The sequence below is a fragment of the Sporothrix schenckii genome (assembly GCF_000961545.1).
Source record: "Sporothrix schenckii 1099-18 chromosome Unknown Cont41, whole genome shotgun sequence".
In the NCBI taxonomy this organism is placed as follows: Eukaryota; Fungi; Ascomycota; class Sordariomycetes; order Ophiostomatales; family Ophiostomataceae; genus Sporothrix; species Sporothrix schenckii.
In genome coordinates, this window is record NW_015971142.1 from 1,883,546 (window position 1) to 1,904,205 (window position 20,660).

Here is a 20,660-nt window from a genome sequence, read left to right on the forward strand (position 1 = left end):
TGCTGCAACATCGTCCTAAAACAGAATACGAGCGACCCATGTCTAGTCAACGATGACTTGCAGCCAAATGGGACACGTCTGCTACCTTGTTCACCACCACATTGTCTTTCCGGTATCAATTTGCGCCCGCACGGCTCGAGGTCGGTCAGACGCTGTTGCGAAATGAGTCGTCACCAGCCACAGCAGAGCGAAAGACGCCCGCCCCCGATTCAGTCCTCGATGCTGTGCTACACTGCTACCCTGACAAGCAACAAGGCACACGGCGTCGTCAAAAACCGTTGATGGCGTTGCAACCAACTGCCAAGCCTCGGCAAGTTCGGCCGGGGTCAAATGACCGTGACTGGGGTGCTTCTGTTTAGACACCCCCTCGAATCGCGACTGAGCTGCGTCCATCGGCCAAACCAAATGAGGTCATTAAATATTTGCGCCCGACTCGACCCCCCAATCCACCCCTGTGTCTGGTTGTGGTGGTGGTCCTTCAGATTCAACAGGGCAAATAGCGCTGCGACGACGGCAGAGCAAAATGGAGTAGTGAAGTAGTGGAGCAGGAAAGGAACTCCATATCTCATTACGACTTAATACGTTGTAATGACTCCGTTCGGAACATTTACGAAGCATCTTCCCATCGTAAATCATACAGGCATCGTATTATTACCTTTGACGTTCGTCGGAGTCGCGTGGGTCCTGTTGCTACGGTAGACGGCAGACGATGGACGGCAACAGCGCACCATGCACTCCGCTCACACATCTGTGCACGTTCACCTGTAATTTGCACAAGACGTCGTATTACCCCGTATTTCATTCAACGAACGTCTTTAGAACTCGTCTTATGAGTGCAACGGTGGTTTGAATAAGATTGGTCCTGCTAACGTTCGTTTCACGGTGCTAGCTCCCCCAGACGGTCGCGTTGGAAAACGGCCACGGTCAACGTCGTAGAAAACGGCCGTAATATAATATAGCGTGCATATTAACCCCAGTGGGCAGCAAGCGCTGCGTATTGCGTCGCCGTCAGCGGCAGCACGCTCCCATGCCGCAGGTTCTTGGGAAATGCCGATCGGCTGCTGACCGTCCATCCGTTGTTGGTCTCCGGGCGCGTGCTCTCGTACGGTCGGTAGCCGTCCCCGCCGTAAAAGTCGAGCAGCAAGTGTGCTTTGCCGGCCACCGTGTTGTCCCAGAATGCCGCCGGGCCCTCAACACCAGACTCAATCGTCGCCGCAGCACCGCCCGGCCGAGTAAACGGTCCCATGATCCCCGTCGTGGAGTAGTCCATGAACACGCCCTTCTTGCTCTCGTCCTTCATGAAGCGCAAAAAGGTCTGGTTCGTGGCGGCAGCAGCGAGGTCCACGCCAAACGCTGTGGACAGGGGCAGCACGGTCAAGTCAATGGTGTCGCTGGGGGCCTTGTCGACGTAGGTCTGCGGTGCCGAGAACGTCTTAAAGTCGGACGTGTAGGCATACCGGATCCGGGTGTTGGTGGGCGAGCCGGTGTGTTTGTTGTCGGATGCAGTGTACTAGAGTCGCTCGGATGAGATGAGATGACTGGTCAAATACACATCATAAACAAGTGGCAAGTTTCACGTACAAACTTGGACGACCAGTACACCATGTACTGGCTCTTGGCCGGGTCCCAGATGGCCTCGGGCGCCCACACCATGCCCGCCGTCTGGTCCTCGACCGTCACCAGCCGCTCGTTGATCCACGTCAGCAAGTCGGTGCTCTCCCACACAAAGATGCCCCGTGAGCCGGTCCGCTGCGACGCGTCCCACGTCGTCTTGCCGATGTTGAGGTCCGTGCCGACAATGTACCACTTTCGACCCGCCTCATCACCCCCGCCCTTGACAATCGCGGGATCACGCACGCCGCCCGTTCCCTTCGTCGGCTTGAGGATAGGGCTTCCCTTGTTGAGAGCCTTGAAGGCGATTGGGTTGTTGCCGTCGCTGAGGTAAAAGTAGATGTATGGGTCGGCGCCGAGGAAGACAATGGTCAGGTAGCCTGCAAGGTCAGAGGCCATCGCGCCATCCTTGGTGTTTCTGGTCAATGGCGCGTTGAACAATTCTGGGGCGATGGCGGCGAGATCAAGACTCTGGCGAGGCCCGACAGAACCAAAGGCAGGGTCCAACTCGGATGCTGCTGTCGGAAGCGACAATGCCGTTGGAGCCCAGAAGGCGCTCAAGACGAGGCCGAAAACAGCAAGGAAAGAACCGCCCATCTTGAAGCCGAAAAATCGACGTCGTAGTAGATCCTTGCTCCCAGAAAGTTTGCTGTGGTTAAACGGGAATCCCAGGTCAAGATACGATCATTAAGATCAAGCCAACGAAAGATGATAGCAATGAGCTTGTTCCGACTTACTACCCCAACTCCGCAAGTAAACAGGACCATCACATGTCCAGGCTAGTGAGGATCAGATCTGCGTGCCGTTGCGGATGCACGGAGCAAAAGGGTGCGGCATCCAGTTTAGGCAAATGCGGCAAGTGGGTTTTTTTTTTTTTTTTTTTTTTTTTTTTGTTAAAAGCGTTCGCATTCTGCCGCGGCACCACCTCCCCTTTCCCCGGGTTTCGATCCGCAAGCCTGTCATGGAGCGCAATGAGTGCAATCGAAAACGCTTCATCCAGATCCCAGGTCAACGTCCGGCATCGTGTGGTTATCGGAGGTGCTCTCCAGTGCGATGTGCACCCACTCGCCACCTCCGACGGCATTGTTGACAGCCGCCTGGTGCGAGGCAAAACGCCGCTCTCCAGAAACTTCGGAAATCTGTGTCGCCTGAGAGTCTTCCGTGCCGTCATGCAACGCAACGTAGGAGGCAGTCGTTTTGGGGTAAAAGTAAGGATAATCGAAATCATTGCGTGGTGGGTGGCGCCGTCCTTCCTGGGCCAGTCGATGTTCGTTGTGATCTTGAGGGCATTCGCCGCCGACCACTTGCTCGTCTTGCGTCTCCAGGAGAGACACGGCATCCGGGTTCGAGCCATGGTCTGGTTGTGTCGTAACCTGGCTGTCGATAACAATCTGTGCATCCTCTCCGTCGACTGCAGGTCGTTTGCCGTATGTCTCTGCCGCTTCGACGTCGTGGCGGAACGTGTTCCCCGAGCAGTACTGGCCGAAAAGATCTTCAACCGTGATAACTGGCTCTCCGCCAGCAAACCATTCCTCTGGGTGAAACGTACATGGCCACACGTCCTTGGGGTGCAGCTTGTCGAGAAGATCGCATTGCTCCCGGTAGGAAGAATGGCGCGAATAAGGAAAGGTGATGGTCTGAGAAAGCTCGTTGACGGCGGTTGGGTGTCCTTTGGGCTCCAATTTACTATTTGACAGGGCGAAGCCGGTCTTGTAGTAGCGCTGACGCTTCGCCGTCTCAAGCAGAGCGTATCTGATCCTGCTTATGTCCATCTCCCGGTCTTGCCCTTGCTCTTGAAAATTGTCTGGGTCAATGTGAATGGGGATTTGACGGTCGCCGTGAACTGCAGTCGCGAGCAGGGTCTGGAGGTCAACTTTCTCCTCCTGGGACAGATCTTTCACCGTCGAAATCCTGCAAGAGCAAGTTAGCTTAGCACAACGTGAAGCACATGTTGCCAAGTCCACCTACAGTTCGCACAATCGGTCAATCTCGCCCTGGCCGTAGACGTCCAGCTCGGCCTCTTTGTTGAGGTCTTTTCCGCCACCACCGGCCCCAACTTCCGGCACCTCACCGCGGCCATGTGGCAGTCGGCACACAATTGGACGGATCCAAACCACCGGCCGGTTCGTCTGATTAATGGTGGGACAGTATCCCAGTCCCTTTTCACAGCTGTGGATGCGCACGTCATCCTGGACGCTCAGGCAGCCATCATGTGCGGTGTTGGCACACATGAATCCCACAAGGCTGGGTGCGACGGGGTCGATATAGGCATGTGTACTGGGAATGGAACTCTGGCCTTTAGCGGCCAAAGGTGCCATGGACCTATAAAGACGCAATTTGTATTCGTCGACGTGCACCTTGGAGCGCAGCGCCTTGGCCAGCGCCGTCCAGATGTCTTCATAGCCAAATGTCCAAGCGCGCAGGTAAAATATTGTGTCCGAAGGGTACCTCGCGACCGTCTGTAACAGCTCACGCAAGCCCTCTGCTTTGGTCTGAAAGTCAACACCCTTCTCGACAAATGTGGTGTCCAGGTAGACTGTGTCGATGGTGCGCAGGCCGGCGGTGTACTCGGCCAAACACGGGTGGCGGACGAGGGTGTTGACAAACCACGGCTCCAGGCGCGTGTCCCCCGTGTAGAGGGCAGCCTTGTACTCGTCCTCAAACACTATGTATGTCAGTCTTGGGCTCAGCATAACGTCAACGGCCACACGGCTTACAGAACATGGTAGATCCAGGGCAGTGGTTGGCGTCAAAGAGCGTCACTTGGATGCGGTTCCCGGGCGACAGCTCAATCGTCGTCGGCGTATCGAGAGGCAAGGGTTTCTGCACGGCTTCGTTAGACGCCAATCGCATCCGTCTACACGCACCAGGTAGTCACGTACGAGAAGGTTCTGGAGATGCTTGTACGTCCGCTTGCGTGCTTCGAGAATGCCTTTGGCAAAATTGACGTGGCATGGATACTTTTCCAGTGTTGACACCAGGGCCCGTGTTGCCGTCGAACAGTACACGCTGGGTGTGTCAGTAGAAAGTCGCCATCGTCGAGACTAGGCAGTGGACGTACAACGGCGAGCGGAGTGTGTCCAGCCCCACGAGGTGGTCGCTGTGGACATGGCTCAGGAAGCCGGCCAAGGGTCGCCGTGATGCCATCCCCTGCGTGCTGCGGAAGTAGTCGACTGACAGCTGGTTAGACGATTGAACGGTGAAGCATCGTATTGCCAAAATTGTGCCACAGTGTACAGGTCCTTGACACACACCTTGGATGTCAGGAAACTCCCTGATGAAGCCGTCAAACGTAGACATTTTGGCGGTCTGGGCCCATAATTGCGCCTACTGTTTGCAAACAGCCAGTTTTCATGGAGCCAACGACAGATATTCTCGCGGGTGGATGAGGTCGGCTGTCTTTGCGAAGAACAAAAGGTATGAGGTGAGGTTGGCTGAATCCGGCGCTAAAATAACTGCGATCCCCGTTTTGCAACACAGGCAACCACGACCGTGAATTGCAAGTCATGTGCTTTCCGTTTTCTCGGCCGCAAACTTGACACTCTCATGTGTCTTTTTCCTTTATTTCATCAGAAACAAGTGGTATCATATTTTTCATAAACTGTTAGTCCGTGCAAGTGGATTGTAATATGTATTGCACAGCCCAGTAATGTTTTCCGCCCGTTGCGTGAAGTTTACAGCCTTCTTGTCTTTGTCGCGTTCACACGTGCTGATGGGTTTGTAGGAGATGTTGAGCAGAGTTCAGCCATTATAATTGTGTTGTTTTATTGCGGATCCGTGTCCGTCGTCTCTACAATTGTTTCTTGTTTTTTTTTTATTCAATATCAATATTCATGGTACCATAAAATTTAAAAATTTCCAATTGATATTTCCCCCCATAAGGCCTGTATTTTCATTCGTTTTTATTTACTTATTTTTATTATTTTACCGTAAAAAACAAATCTTATTACAGCATTCCATCATCTAATCCAAGAAACGAGTTCCAAACAAATCGTTCTTGCAAAACGTCAGGCTCTCAGCGAACATGTAGCTTTTTGGCATCGCCGCTACCCAATTTGGTGTAAGTGGCAGTCGCCGGATGACTAAACACTTCGTGACGAATCACGTGACGACACCAACCATGCAAAATTTTCTCGTAAGTTGCCTTCCCCACTCTACCAACCGCTTCTTCCCGGCAGACAAGTTTTTCCTGAAAGCTCGCCGTCTCCCACTGCCTCGCACTTTCTCTTTTTCCTTTCTCCTTTCCCCATCCACATCGGCCATCTGGTTCTTCCTCTTCCGCCGCGCTTCGACTGGCAGCGCTTCCCAGCATCGGAATATCATCAGTTCCAGGTTATTTGACCAGAGGTGAGTCCACTTCTTTTTGCCTCGAGATATGTCGAGCTTCGCCGCGCTTTTGCTCTTGTTTGCCACTGCAAGCTGCAATACATGTGCGTCGTGCAATTTTGGCAGTATTCTCTGCAACAAAATTGCTACAAAATGCTTCAAATTGCTGCAGCACCACTACACTTTGTCGTGATGTATTTTCGAGGCTCACATTGGCCGGCATCCGTCGCGCGTCCCTCGTGCGCCGCGTGCCGACAGCTTGGCAGACCTTGCCCGGTGCCGTAGTACGGTCAATTGGCTGACACGTGGTTTTTATGTAAAGCTTTGTCTCTTCTCTCTCGCCGGCGGTATCCCCTTCGGGCCCCGGCCGTGATCCTTTCGACATCTTTTTTGCCTTGACTTTCGCGACGCGTCGACCGTAACCTCCGCACGCCTGTCTCGCTGCAAAACAATACCATACGACACCGACGCGGGCTCTTCCTCACCGCGTCACTGATGGACAAACGTGGCCTCGCTGCCAATGCAGACGAGACCCTCACACAGCAGTATCCGACGCCAACGGCCGAAGGGCAAGCTGGCGCTACCTCCTTTTACAATGCCACGGGCGCCGACGTCAGTCTCGACCAGATAGATCCGCAGCTCGGAGGCATGCAGTCTGACGAGAGCCGCGGCGGCCAGCTGGACGACAGCGCCGCCACGACGGAGGCCAATGTCCGTGCACTGGTCGCTGCAGTGAACGGCAGCGACGATGTCGACGTCAGCATGGGCGGCGACGCGGACGAGTCGTATCCTGAGTTGCACCTGCGCGCCCTTAAAACGGAGGATACAGGGCCAGCCGACGACGGGAGCGGCGGCGTGTACGGTGGCGCGGCACAAGCGGACCACCATCCTAACGACGAGAACAACATGTACGCGGCCGCTGCGCTGGAGCACGTGCAGCAAGCAGCCGCCGCACAACAGGCGGAGAGCCAGGACGGCGTGGCGCACGACGAGCACCAGCAACACCAACAGCCGCACGAGCAGGAGCACAACCCGGCCCACGACCAACCCCAGCAGGGTGTGCGGGCGCCGGTGAGCGTCGAGGAGCTGCAGCTGGCCGCACAGCTAAGCCAAGGCCTCGCGCCCATGATGCGCGAGGCCAATGCGCGCCGCGAAGGCGAGTTCCACGACGCCACCAGCGGTGTCAGTAGCGGCGCAGACGCCGGCGCTGGCTTGCATGACGGCCAAGACGACGCCGAGGCGTTGCGCGTCGCGGCGGCGGCGGCGGCGGCGGCTGCTGCGGATGGCACATACGGTAGCCCCGACGTGACGTCCGCGTACCACCACACTCTGCAGCACCCGGCTGACGTCCAGGGCGTGAGCCACTTGCCGGCGTCGCTGCAGATGGCGCATATGGCCCAACAGTACAACGTCGACCACATCCCGCCAAGGAAACGATCCAAGGTATCACGCGCCTGTGACGCGTGTCGCCGCAAGAAGATCAAGTGCGACGCGGTGTCAGAGACCGAGCACTGCACCAACTGCCGGCGCGCGCGCATGGAGTGCTTGTTCAGCCGCGTGCCCCAGAAGCGCGGCCCCAGTAAGGGGTACATCAAGGAGCTCGCCGACCGTATCAACAGCATCGAGGGCAAGCTGGGCAACCAAAGTCCCGCATCCGCCGCCGACGCCCTCGAGCTCCTGCGTGACGCGGGCGATGCTGCCAACGGCTATGCGCGATACTCGCTCAACGAGAACGCCAAGCGGCCCTTTGCCAACATATCGGAAGAGACGCCCGACGGCAGCCCGCAAAACAACAACCGACACACCGCCTGGGCCACCACGACGCCGCGCACGCCGTACTCGGCCGTGTCGCTCGCGCCTCAACCGCACATCGATGGCGACACCCCGAACGCACTCTCTCGGTCGCTCACGGATATGGAGCGGCTGCTGCCTCTGGCCGATCACGAGTCGCAGGAGCTGGACGACGCCGTGTTTGCTTGGTTCGTATACGAACTTTCCTCCCACCTCTTCGTCTCGTTGCGTATTCATGCATGTATGCTAACTCGTCGCCTGCAGCTACCTCACTGCCATCCACCCCTGCCTCCCCTTCCTCCCTAGCGACCGATCCCGCGTGCTCGACAACCTGGCTCAGTGCCCCCAATTCCTGCAAGACGCATTCGTAGTCGCACTGCGCGCTGTCTCTGACGCGCTTGGGTCCGTGCCAACGACTGGTCTGGCGCGTGTTGCGAGTGCTCTTCTTGCCCAGTGGGAGACGGAAGGCAGTGCGCGCACGTCTCTGCACGACCTCGTCCACCTGCAGACGTTGCTGCTTCTTGCCATCGAAGCAGACACCCATGGGCCGGCCTCTCTCAAGGGCCACCACGGCGGCCTCTCAAAGACGGCGCTTCTGTCACGCGCCGTCGCCGTTTCCTACGAAATGGACCTGCCTCAGGAGCAGCTGGGCGCAACCGTCGCCACCATCTCCGCGGCTGCAGCAGACGATCCGTCCCAGGCCGGCGCTGTCGACACCGACTCCGAAGCTCGCCTGGGCCTGCGCGCGTGGTGGTCGCTTGTTGTGCTCGACCGCTGGAATGCCGTCGCGCTCGGTAAGCCGCTGCTCATCCCACTGCGCAGCGTTGTGCTGTCGCCCGGCCTGCGCCCGCTTCTGGGCGAGTCCGCCTTCCAGTTTACGAAGCTGTCCTACCTGCTCGGCTCATCCATTGCGCCTGCACTCGTCTCGAAGGATCCCCTTCGCCAACTGCAAACCCCATCATCGTCCTCTTCCTCTGCCGCCTTCCTCGGCCCGCTCAGCCAGCAGCTCGATCTCGGCCTAGAGATGTGGCGCGCCGACCTGCCCGACTCCGTCACCGAATCGGCCGCTCCGCTCGTCCATCTCGGCTACTGGCAGTACCGCCTGCTGGCGTACCTGCTGCAGCCGTCCACTCTCTCATCCGACGTCTCCTGGGCCACCAAAAAGGTCGTCGAGCTGACCCTTGTCGCTACCGACGCCAAGGCTGTCTCCCGCCGCGCGCCTGGGCCCCCCATCAGCCCGTTCCACCACTACTTTATCTGCCTCTCCGGTCTGATCTTGGCCGAGCTGTCCAAGGTCGCCGGCGAGCGCCAGGTTGCGCTGCGCACCCTCAACGACTTGCTTGAGGTTGTCGCACCCAAGCCGATCCCCGTCGAGGGTGGCGCCGAGGGCGCTACCGAGGTCCCCAACAGCTCCGTCTGGAACGGCCCGCTGCGGGAGACGCTGGCGCGCCGGCTGAAATCGTCGCCGTCCAACGCTACGGGCAACAATGCGAACAGCACCGCTTCAGCAGGCAACCCTGCCACTTTGGCCGCCGCAGCGGTTGCCGCAGCGGCCGCTGCTGCCGCCGCTGTGGAGGCTGCTGTGACGGCATCCGAGGGCGACGCCTCTGCGGCAGCCAACAGCGACAGCACGGCCGAGTCTGCCCAGCCTGCGGCCCCGCCTGCCGCCGCGCCCGAACCCGTTCCGGCGGCAGACGACAGCGGTTTGCGCAGCGCCACCAACTACGAAAACCTTGGTTTCAATCCACTGGCGTTGCTTCGTGGTGGATTCCTGAACACGGTGAACAAGATGGCCGTGGTGACTCCAGCCGTGGCTACGACCAGCGCTCCCGTCGCTCCGGAAGCCAACTTGGAAGGGAGCTCCACGCCGCAAGAGGCCTCTGTACAGGCGTGAGTTCGAGGGTGCGGAGGGCTATATGACTACGTGTATATTATTTGAGCCGGCTGCTCCTTTCATTTCTTCCATTGGATATTTCTTAGTCTGTTCTCCGTCGCTTCTTCTTATTACCCAAATCCTTTTTTCTATACCATGTTTGGCCGTACTAGCTTTAATTATCACCAAAATCCAAATCACTATCACGTTGATGAGTCAGATTTTAAAAAGGCTTGTCGAGCACACTCTATAAAGGAGCCGCAAGGGAACGCTTGTCCGTGTCACGACGGCTAACTCACTCTTGGTTGTAAGACGAAGGGCGCGCCGGCTCCTTTCTTCACTTGCAAATATCAACAAACAATTCCCTATTTCATTGTTCGCTTATCCACGTTTTTTTCACTTGCCTATTTGGCCATTTAAACTGCAATATGTTGCAGCCATGTGTATAAATACCAGCAACGCCCGTGATGCTATTGGATGTGGTATTTTCTAGTTTCGGACAGCCTTTTCTTACACATCAAAACTCTGCTTTCGAAAATGAAAAATGTCTACCTTCGTCGACACCCAGAAGAAGTATGAGTGCGGGCAATACTTATACAGGTATGTTGTACGTCCGCATGACTCCCTGCGAGCTGGCGGGCGACGCAATGGCGTATTGTTTACGACTGACTGATGTTGGCATCTCGCTGAGATTCCGCTGGCCGGTGCTTGTCTAATGTGCGGCTGCAACAGCAAATGGGAGGCCACCTGCATGTTTGTCCTTCCGAGTTTCGTTTTTGATATTAAGTAAAGAGAATAATTCACTTTACCCTCTGTCCTTTGGATTTCTTTACATTGTTTGGAGTATTGATCTGGTTAACGCAGCCAATCAGACAAGCGGTCAGAGCACGCGGAAGCGTTTTACGCCTACGCAGCTGTGGCTGCAGTGCGGCACTTGTGCGACTGACAAGACTAAGTCTATTCTGTACTTTTGCAGAAGGAACATTGCATGCATACATCGTCTTGGTGCAACAGTTTGAAAAGCCTTGGAAGACAATCAAGGTACAATGCCACCCAATTTCCAGCGTTCCTTGTTTTGTCCCTGAGTTTTGTGGACTGGCCGTTGGGCCCCTTTTCACAACTGTGGAGCACCAGCGTCTGCCTCAAACAACGCACTTTGCGCATCTTTTCCTTGTTCACGACGTGAAACCTGTTTGAAGGGGAGACCCATGGGAAAACACAAAAATGCGAGCTGCTGCAGAACGGAGAAAACGGGTTGTGTATGCTTGAATAAAGGTGCCGGCTTGGTTTTTAGTCGCTGCCTATGCTGGACCACACTTTCAATGGCCGGCCGCCTTTCCATGTGTCTTCCACGGCTCGCATCGTGGAGCATCAGAAACGCGGTTGGGTTTGAAAACCGGGACAAATTCAGTCCACTTATAAGTTCGGGGCGCCGAACGTCTTTTCAATTCCGTTCCTTCTTACTTTGGCCAGCTATTGAAACATGTCGTTGCAGTTGCCAATTGACGTCCAAAAGACTGCAAGACCTTTCCGTCACCCGCCGACCGTTGTAAACAGCTCCTTCCTGATGACCCCTGGAGCTACTGGCTCTATGGCACTTGTCGAGCTAGCTCCTTCCCCATAATAAATAAAAAAGCTTTCCAAATCGAGAAAGAGCCGCCCCCTAGCATTTCCAATTTTCGCTGCCTCGCTGAACATCATACTTTCCTCCGTCGTCACGCTGACTATGCCCTTCTTTGTCCTTTGTCCTGTCATTTCGTCCTCTCAATCTTCAAGTTTACTATTTCCGGCCCAGCGTCCCAGCTTTTCTTTCTCTTGTCCCACTGTTCCTACTTGACACCTGGATCACAGTCTCCACTGACTGGTTCTATTTTGAGCTATTCTCCCCTTCCCGAAAGTGAGCATGGCCAGTTCAAGCTAGATCGTCACCAAACAACGTCACCTCTGCACCAACGGTGCGACTCTTCTTTATTTCCTCACTCTTCTACACGTCCCACCCCTGCCGCCTCTCCCCATTGACACCTCACACGCAACATGGCGGCCACGGAGGAGCTCATCACGATCGACCCGTTCATGACCCGGGCCGACCGGTACGTACTGGAGAACCTGATCCAGGACATCCGGGATGACCGGGATTACGAGGATGACGAAGTGGACCACGACCCCGACGCCGTGCGGGATGCCAAGAAGCAAAAGGACCGGCCCGAGGGCGTCAGCTCACCCGACGATGCTGTCCTGGCCACGCTCGACGCGCTCAACAGCCCGGGCAACAGCGCTTTCGAGCCGACGGTGTTCACCGGCTACGACCTGCGCGATCTGCAGGAGGGCGTGGCGGCACGGCGCAAGATGGCGGCGGATGCCCGGTCCGCCAGTGTCGGCCAGCGTGTCTCGGCAGCCGCGCACAGCTGGTTTCACCGCGCCGTGCTGGAGCCCTACATCCGGTTCGCACAGCGGCACGTCGTGCGGCACGAGACGGATGTCGTGTTCTGCACGCACCTGCTGCTGTACTTTTCCACCGTGGTGCCCAGCGCGGCCGCGCTGCTGTTCTGGCGCTTCTCGTGGCTGCATGGCATCGCCCACGTGCTGTGGGTGCTGCTCGGCTGCATTGGCTCCTACACCATCATGATGCACCAGCACATCCACCAAGGCGGCATTCTGCGGCGCGACCAGTGGTGGACGGCCGGCGTCGACCGCCTGTTTCCCTACCTCATGGACCCCCTCATCGGCCATACGTGGAACTCGTACTACTACCACCATGTCAAGCACCACCACGTCGAGGCCAACGGGCCGGACGACCTGTCGTCCACCATGTGGTACCAGCGCGACAGCCTCGTCGACTTTGGCAAGTACCTGGGCCGCTTCCTCGTGCTGGCGTGGTTTGACCTGCCGCTCTACTTTGTGCGCACGCGCCGCGTCGGCCAGGGCGTGCGCGCTGGCTTCTGGGAGCTGTCGAGCTACGGCCTGCTGGCCGGCAGCGTCCTGGCGGGCGCGCACCATGTGCTCGTGACCGACCAGCGCGCCGCCGTCTTTGTGTTTGTGCTGCCGTTTGTCATTCTGCGCATCGGCCTCATGCTCGGCAACTGGGGCCAGCACGCGTTTGTGGACCCGGACGCGCCCGACTCCGACTTCCGGTCCAGCATCACCGTCATTGACATTGCCAGCAACCGCGTGTGCTTCAACGACGGCTACCACACGTCCCACCACCTCAACCCGCGCCGCCACTGGCGCGAGCACCCGCGCGCCTTTGTCGCGCAGAAGCGCCAGTACGCCGCCGAGCAGGGGCTCGTCTTTTTCGGCATCGACTACCTCGAGACCTCGTTGCGCCTCATCCTGTTCCAGGACTACGCCTACCTGGCCAAGCGCCTGGTGCCCCTGGGCCCCGAGCAGCGCCGCATGACGCTCAACGAGCGTGCGGCATGGCTGCGGCGGCTGACGATGCGCTTTACCGAAGAGGACGTGGCGCGCACGTACCCCAAGTCGCGGTCGGCCGCGGCGTGGCGCCGCAAGCAGGGTCAGCCGGCGGCGTAGGACAAAGAGCCCATGCAAAAGTGACATTAGTGGTATGGGGTAAGACGGCTGTGAATCGGAGGAGTCCCACGTGCATAATCTCGACAAAAACAATGGGACGGTGCGCTTTTTGCATATGTTGGTCGTACTTGGCGTTTTGTCCACCCATATTGTTGCAGTCAGCACGCACAGCATGGATAGATATTGTGAGTAGAACGGCTCGTCACTTTGCAATACATCAAATCAGCCACGTCTGTCTTGGCTTTTCAGTTTCATATGCCGGATTATTTTCATTTTGTTTTCGTATTCAAATCTCAATTGTATATGTAGCTCTTTTTGGTTGTTTGTGTCTCCAAAAACCCATCATATGGCGTGAGTCAATTTCGCATCGTCCAACGTTCAAGAGGGGGTATCTGTCTCTCGCAGCGGCTTTACCGCACCGTGTAGCCACCGTCAATGATAATGTCCGTACCCGTCGTGTACGTGCTGGCGTCCGACGCCAGGTACACGTAGGCGCCCTTGAGCTCCTTGGCCAGGCCAGGGCGGCCCATGGGGATCATGCTGTTCCACAGGTCCTGGGTCTTCTGGTCGATAAAGTCGGACAGGCCCGTGTCGATGTAGCCGGGCGAGATGCTGTTGACGCGCGCAAAGTCGCGCCACTCGTTTGCCAGCGACTTGGCCAGGTGGATGCAGCCAGCCTTGGCAACGTTGTACGAGGTCTGCTCCTGGGGGAAGTTGACAATGTGGCCCGACATGGACGCGGTGATGACAAAGGAGCCCGTGCCGCGCTGCTTGAAGTGCGCGCCGACGGCCTTGGCGCAGTAGGCGGTGCCGCTCAGGTCGGTGTGGATAACGCGCTCCCAGTCGTCGACGGAGCCGTCGAGCACGCCCTCGTTGGCGGTGGCGCCGGCGTTGGCGATGAAGGCGTCGATCTTGCCAAACTCGGCCAGCACGTCCGAGACGAGCTTCTCGACATCCGCGTAGTCGCCGACGTTGCACTTGTAGGCCTTGACCTTGACGCCGTAGCTGCTCGTCAGCTCGGCCACGTTCTTCTCGGCACCCTCCTTGCGCGAGGAGTAGGTGATGGCAACGTCGGCGCCCATCTCGGCACAGCCGCGGGCCGCCTCAATGCCCATGCCACGGGGACCGGAGGCGCCCGTGACGACGACGACCTTGCCCTTGAGGCTGAAAAGGTCCTTGAGGTGTTCGGCGGACGCAGCTTGCTGAGGCATGGTGGCGTGGATGTGTATTGGGACAAGGAAGCGAACAAGGTATTGGCTAATGGCAGATGGCGTGAAAGGTGAGACTTGTAAAGATAAAGTCAACTGGAGAGATGAGAGAATGAAGAGAAAGCAATGAAGCAATGAGAAATAAAGAGGGGGATCTACGGTTCCTTTATAAGCCAGGGGAGGAACGAGCGGAGGAGGGAAGATACCTTCCAAGCAGGGAATAGAAAATGGCCCTTACGCGGTACGGCTACTTACTCTCTACACGGAAGGCAAGCGATGTTCTGTGGAGGGGGCTTGGTGGGCAGGTGGGGTGACTAGGATCCCCAAAGTTTTTGTTTTATCGGAAGGAGGCTGGCCAAAGACTCTTGATGCTCCTGGTTCCTTCTCTTTCGCGCCGTTCATGGCCCTCCTGCCCCTTCCTTTTCTGCTTCCCGTTCCTTCCTCTGCCGCCGCAGCGACGTACTTCGTAGTGGCACTTCACTGGCCGTCAGTTCCATTTCAGCACTTCCACATGGAAAGGGCAGCGTCGCCAGGCCCACGCCGTTTCCGAGTGGCCGCTGGCCGGCCGAATGCTGCTAAAAGTGCACCGGCCCCGCCCGTGACGTCACTCTGTCCACTTACATCCGAGCTGCCCATTCACAACGCGTTGCTGAACACTTCTTTGTGTTTCTCTGTCTCCAACGAAACACAACCAGACAACCCCACAGCCCGCATTTCGTGTATCTCGCCGTCTCTGTGCAAAAGAACGACGCCAATGCCGCACTACGAGCCAGTGAGAATGAACTGCACCGGTCCCTTGTTTCTCTCTCTTAAAAGCCTCATCCACATTTCGTAGTAGCAGCATCAAGTCATGGCCATGCATATTACATGCAGGCCACCTGGCTGCCACGGATTGAAAGCCGTGCCGAGCCGGCCATGGATTGTTCAGCTGAGTTGACAGTCTGCCGAATGGAGCCAACACCGCACTCAGTCAGGCTTGTTTGGTGTTCCGTAATCGCCACATTTTGGGAGGCATATCGCCAAGCCCCACCAATGTCTTACTTGCTACCAAACAGGGCTGTTGGTCCTTGCGAGTGCTATGCTCATTTCTGAACTGTTTTGGAGACTGGCGAGCCTAGCTGTTGGTAATGTTACTTTCCGTCCTGTAGAAAGTTGCCTTCGTGGCTCCAACCTTAGCTTGTTAGCGGAAGCGCCGAATGACCCGCCGTTTTCTGCGCTGAAGCCACCGCTGACTGCCCGCTGACACGCCTATTAGTGATTGCTTACGCGGGCAGCAGGAAAGCAGGACAGCCACAGTCTTGAGGCACACGAGGCGCGAACAGTCGCCAACTCCGCCATGTCTCTCCTATACGCGCCGCGCAGGTGTTAGAGCTTATTGGGGGTCCTCGACGGGACAGGCGCCCAATAGACAAGCACCACTTGCCACTGTCCGTACTTGGCGCATTAATGATGTCGATCGCTTGGCTTTGATGCTTTTCAATGGCTTTGCAATGTTGACAAATGTCGTCTGCAGTTTATCGTCCGTGAAGGCCTTGGCATCGAGACCGTGATAACAAAGCATGACAAGCAGACCACTTCGTGCGCACAAAGGCCTGGATTGTTGAAACTCCAGAGAGGGCGTAGGGAGTACAGAGGCACACTTCATGGATGAGAAGATCGTGGGAGGAAGGGAAGTCGCTTCAGAGTGTACAATTATAGGTCACTGGTAGCGTACAACGTTTGTCGTGGCACCCCGTTAACAAGCAGCTGCTTGATGATATGCTGCTTGAGAGTATATTGTAGTGGTACACAGTAGTAAAAAATACAGGGGAATCCTAACAAAACGATGATTACAAAAAACGATTCCTACACCGGCCTTTGACTCCAAGCAACCGTCATTCTACGACAATGGCAGCCGCTGAAGTTTCATCGCGGTAGTCCTTGCTCGTCGCCGAGTTTGTCCCTTTGGCCGCCACCTGAGACCACACATGCCCGGCCAACTGCCCCATCACAACGCCCGCCCACCCGGCCAGGCCCAACGCCACACCCATCACACCACCCAGCAGCCACCCCAGCACCAACAGCGTTGCGGACAGGCCCGTCCATACCCGGCCAGTCGTCTGCAGCGTCGCCGTGCTCCGGTTGCTCAGCCGTCTCGTGCTTCTCGTGCTTCTCGTGCGCGCGAGTCAATACGCCGTGGCAGCCATCGGGGCCGGCGACGACCGGTTGGACGATCCGGCCTCGGACCCGGGCCCGCCCGACGTCGGACCGCCGGCGATCTTGGCCAGGCCCTCGTCGCTCATCAGCAAAAGCCGCCCGTTCATCTTGATGAGCTGGATCAGCGCGCGCTCGTAGATCTTCGCTTCGCGGCGCGCCTCGATCAGCGACCGCTCGGCGTCCTCGACACTCATCGCGTGCACAGAGCTCTCGAGGTCGTTCTTCAGGTCGACGCTGTCGCGGTCCACGATCAGGCCGGACGACCGGCCGCTCGGGCGGGACGAAAGACTACGACCGCCGCTGCTCAAGCCATTGGTCGACGTCAGGGCGGAGTCGTTGTTGATGCCGTTGCTCTCCAGTGCCGGTGTACCGTCCGCGTTGTAGTTGTTGTTGTTGCCGCTGCCGGCGCCTTGCTGCTGGCGGCCGTGTTCTTGGGTGTTGGAGGCCGAAGCGCCGCGTGCCGCGCCGTTGCCGTTGGTGACAATGCTGCTGGCAGGGAGGCTGCTCGCCGCATAGCCGCTGGCCGGCATGCCGTAACGCATCTCCGGCGTGTGGTAGATCCAGGGTGCCAGCGTCGTCGTGCCGATCGCCTGCGGCACGCCCGTATCCACCAACATGGACTGCCACGATGCAGCCTCGCTCTGCGGCAGCAGGTTCAGCCGAGGCAGCACGTACTGGTTGATCCAATAGACGGCCTCTTCGCGCTGGATCTTGGACATTGGGTCAAAGAGCATCTGGCCCGCCATGGCCGCCGGCGCCAGCGCCTTCACCGGGTAGTACGACGGCAATCCACAAGGCACGGCACGCTTCGCAATCAGCGCGAACCCGCCCATCTCCTCGTACCGGGCGTGCATGTAGCTGAGCGGCGACGCCAAGCTGTTGCCAAGGCGCTGCTGCAGCGTCATGAACCGGTTCTCCTCCGCCTCCGTCAGATTGCGCAGGCAGTCGCCGTTGGGTGTCGCGAGCAGACGCACCTCGTCGACGTACTTGCGGACAGCCTTGCCCGCGACGATATCGTCGAGGTCCTCCTTGGTGAAGAGCACGTCGGGCGGCAGCAGCGCGTCGCCCTTGATAACCGAATTGCGCGGCACGCTGCGGGACTGCGCCAGTGTCACAAATGGCTGCAGCAGCGAGATGTTCTCCAGGTGCTTGTCAATCAGGCCGCGGGCGGCCATGTCCAGTGCGATGGACCGGATCGAGCCACCGGGTTGCGTCTGGGCGTCACTGAGGTTCACAGGCGCATCGTCCTCTCGCATAACAGAGAGCGTAGTCGAACCCGCCACCTCGCCAGCCTCGCGAAGCACCTTCCGAAGGACCTCCTGCTCCTTCTCAAACAGCTTCTGCACGTGCGCCAGGGGCGCAGACACAGTGGCATTGGCCGAGTCGGTCGAAGGCGTCAATTCAGCAGGCGTCTCGGTGGTAGCGGCCGCAGGTGCAGTGTTGGACGCAGAGCCGCTCTTCTTCGTCGTGCTCTTCGTCGTGCTCTTCGCCGTCTCTGCGGTCGAGGACTTAGCAGCAGCCTCGGCCGCCGCCGCAGCAGCCTTTTCCTTGGCATCGTCCTTTTTCTTAGCAGCGGATGACTGCTTGGCGCGCTCCTTCGTCTCCTTTGCGTCCTTCGCCTCCTTCTCCTTCGACTCCTTCTGCTCCTTTGGTACCTTGGCCGAGGCAGCCGTTTCCGTAGAAGACTCTGCGGCAGGCGTCGCAGCGGGTGCCGCCACAACTGGGTTCGGAGCAGGCTTCTCCTTCTTCTGCTTCTTCTTGCGGCCCATGATCGGCGCGATCTCGACGGCCTCTTCGTCGTGCTCGTTCAGCGCCTGGCCAGCAAAAGAGGTACTCGTCGTCGTGGCGGCTCCCACCACGGCCGCAGCATCCATCTTCAACGCCTGCTTGCGTTGTTTGCGCTGCTGGCTCTTGGTGGTGTTGCGGACGGCGGCCGAACCAATGCGGGTCGGCTGCGGCGGCGGTGGCGATCCCGCCCGTGAGGCAGAAATTGACGCCGACACGACAGACGCGTTGTCCGAGACAGACACTACCTCACTCACGGGCGTGCTGGGACGGTTTGACACAGATGCCTGCCGGTTGGGAAGAACGGCAGATGTCAGGGCGGGCGTAGACGATGACGACGATGCAGCAGTCGACGCCGCCGCGAGTTTGGCATTCTCAGCAGCCGTAATCGCCGTCAGACTCAAAACAGGCGCAGGGCCCGACTCGGTCTTGGCCGGCTGCACCACGCGGAGTGTCTTGGGCGGGGCCGCGCGGACGGCCGGCGACCAAGGCGCAGCAGGCGTGGGTAACGAAGGGAACGCCGGCGCCATGTCTGCGGTCGTATTCTTGTCACTGACGGCCGGGCTAGCCTCCGCCGCCTTTGCCGCAGCTGGTTTGGCCGTTGCCGCAAGGTTCAAAACAGCAGGAACAGGCTTCTTGTCATTGGTCTTCTTTCCCACGGGAGTGGATGGCTTCGACGCCCGGACCTGCGAAACAGGCGCGGCTGCGGCGGACTTGGTTGCAGATGCAGCAGCCGCATCCAGAGCGGGAAAGTCCTCGTCCTGAAGTACGCTGTTCTTCTTTGTGAGTTTGAGAGGCGTCGCCGGCGTGGGAGTAGGCGTCGACGCCTCGTGTGCGACATGAGTCAGGGCCGGGGCCGCTTCAGGCGCCTTCATGGCCTTTCCACTTTCCACGGGACCAGTTGCCGCACTGCTGTTGCTGGCGAGACTGGCAACGCGCGTCGACTTTTTTCCAGTTTGGGGCACTGTCGGCTGCTGCTTCTCATCCTCTCGGGGAAGTGGCGTTTCCGACCTCTCCTTGGTTAGAGCTTGATCGACGATGGGGACAACTGGAACGGGCGGTTTGGGCAATGCCTGGGTGCTCAGGTTGCTCGGTGTCATCGAGGTCACGGGCGTCATCGAGGCTGCTGGCGTCATCGGTCTGCCGAAGCCGGGCGGCGGTGGCGGCGTCGCGTGCTGCATCGGCTGCATATGGCCAAATCCGGGCGGGAACGAGGGCGTGCCAGAACGGAGCGGCGAGTCGATGCCGTATGGGTACGGCATCATGGCCGGCTCATCGGAAACGAGCGCATCAACAGTGGACACTACATCGTCCAGAGCTGGAAGTTCGTCGTCTAGAAGGAAAAGCAGCATACGTTAGTTTATCCTTTGAGAAACGCGCCTTAAACGGAGTGCCAGAAACCACACGCCACACCATGGTTTATGGGGAGCGGTTTGACAAGAAGTCGAGACTAAAGTGGACGAGACTTGAGAGACCAGGGAGACCGAGAGACTGAAGGGCCAAAGGTCCAGCATCCTAGCTAAACATGTGCCTGAGGCAAACAGGACAGCGACAACCCCAAACTACTGCAGAGCAAAAGGAATAAGAGATACAGAAATACATGATAAGCGAAGGCGTTTCGTACAAGATGAGCTCGACCCCGTACGTGACATGAAACGTTGGGGAGGGTTGACGGGGAAGAAAATATGCGGCGCAGAAAGAACGTCGCAGCAGCCACGGTCGTCGTCGGGTTCGTTGTCTTGTCCGTCTTGTCCTTCTTCCTTGTCTTCTTGTCTTCTTGTTTCTTCCTGTTTCTTCTTCGTCCTTCAGGGGGCGTGCTGACTTGTTGACCAAAGTCGGAGGGCCGTGGTTACATTTGGCACACAAAGACTTGTTTGTCGTAGAGGGTATAGAGAACAAAAAAGATTATCTTGCTTCTTTCTTTAAAACGCGGGCCCCGTCGAGACTAGAACAGTGCCAGGCGGAACAAGTCACGCCCCCCGCTTGCGTTCTTCTTCAGGACAGGTGAGTGCCGCAAAGAAGAGAAAACGAAAAGGCAGAAACGAAACCGGGCCCCGGATAGTTAACATACATTGTGTAACAAAAGGAAGAACCCTCGAGAGGCAAGACGATGATGCGGTGGCTTGCCTGGCGTCGCGGCGACGATCTCTCTGCAAGATCTCTCAGAAGGCGTTGTGGTGCTGAAGAGAAGAAGAAGAAACAGTCCGAGGCCGAAACAGTTGAAAGAAGGCAACAAGAAGAAGGAAGATGGTCAAGGTGTAAAGGTGAAGATGGTGATAGTGTTGGTGATGGTCGTTGACATCGTCGTCTCGCCTCTCGAGGTTGGTTCTTTCTGCGCGCAA

At 57.8% G+C, this 20,660-nt stretch overlaps 6 protein-coding genes across 6 annotated transcripts; 2 read left to right on the forward strand and 4 right to left on the reverse strand.

Annotated features, from left to right (window-relative positions):
- Positions 1-967: 967 nt before the first annotated feature.
- Positions 968-2,208, reverse strand: SPSK_07607 (uncharacterized protein; the record flags this gene model as incomplete). The annotated part of the gene is made up of 2 exons (XM_016734266.1): positions 968-1,510; positions 1,582-2,208. 2 exons carry the CDS (start codon positions 2,206-2,208, stop codon positions 968-970), a joined length of 1,170 nt encoding a protein of 389 aa, XP_016590926.1.
- A 395-nt stretch (positions 2,209-2,603) lies between these two features.
- Positions 2,604-4,911, reverse strand: SPSK_07126 (DNA repair protein; the record flags this gene model as incomplete). The annotated part of the gene is made up of 6 exons (XM_016733794.1): positions 2,604-3,522; positions 3,580-4,276; positions 4,329-4,434; positions 4,494-4,620; positions 4,673-4,784; positions 4,866-4,911. 6 exons carry the CDS (start codon positions 4,909-4,911, stop codon positions 2,604-2,606), a joined length of 2,007 nt encoding a protein of 668 aa, XP_016590927.1.
- A 1,521-nt stretch (positions 4,912-6,432) lies between these two features.
- On the forward strand, positions 6,433-9,622 carry SPSK_06959 (uncharacterized protein; the record flags this gene model as incomplete). Its single annotated transcript, XM_016733629.1, has 2 exons — positions 6,433-7,916; positions 7,993-9,622. 2 exons carry the CDS (start codon positions 6,433-6,435, stop codon positions 9,620-9,622), a joined length of 3,114 nt encoding a protein of 1,037 aa, XP_016590928.1.
- A 2,013-nt stretch (positions 9,623-11,635) lies between these two features.
- On the forward strand, positions 11,636-13,129 carry SPSK_07474 (acylamide-delta3(E)-desaturase; the record flags this gene model as incomplete). The annotated part of the gene is made up of 1 exon (XM_016734136.1): positions 11,636-13,129. The coding sequence occupies one exon, from the start codon at positions 11,636-11,638 to the stop codon at positions 13,127-13,129; it is 1,494 nt and encodes a 497-aa protein (XP_016590929.1).
- Positions 13,130-13,539: 410 nt separating this feature from the next.
- On the reverse strand, positions 13,540-14,340 carry SPSK_07897 (sorbitol/xylulose reductase Sou1; the record flags this gene model as incomplete). The annotated part of the gene is made up of 1 exon (XM_016734550.1): positions 13,540-14,340. The coding sequence occupies one exon, from the start codon at positions 14,338-14,340 to the stop codon at positions 13,540-13,542; it is 801 nt and encodes a 266-aa protein (XP_016590930.1).
- Positions 14,341-16,502: 2,162 nt separating this feature from the next.
- SPSK_06962 (uncharacterized protein) lies at positions 16,503-19,670 on the reverse strand (the record flags this gene model as incomplete). Its single annotated transcript, XM_016733632.1, has 1 exon — positions 16,503-19,670. The coding sequence occupies one exon, from the start codon at positions 19,668-19,670 to the stop codon at positions 16,503-16,505; it is 3,168 nt and encodes a 1,055-aa protein (XP_016590931.1).
- Between the last annotated feature and the right edge of the window lie 990 nt (positions 19,671-20,660).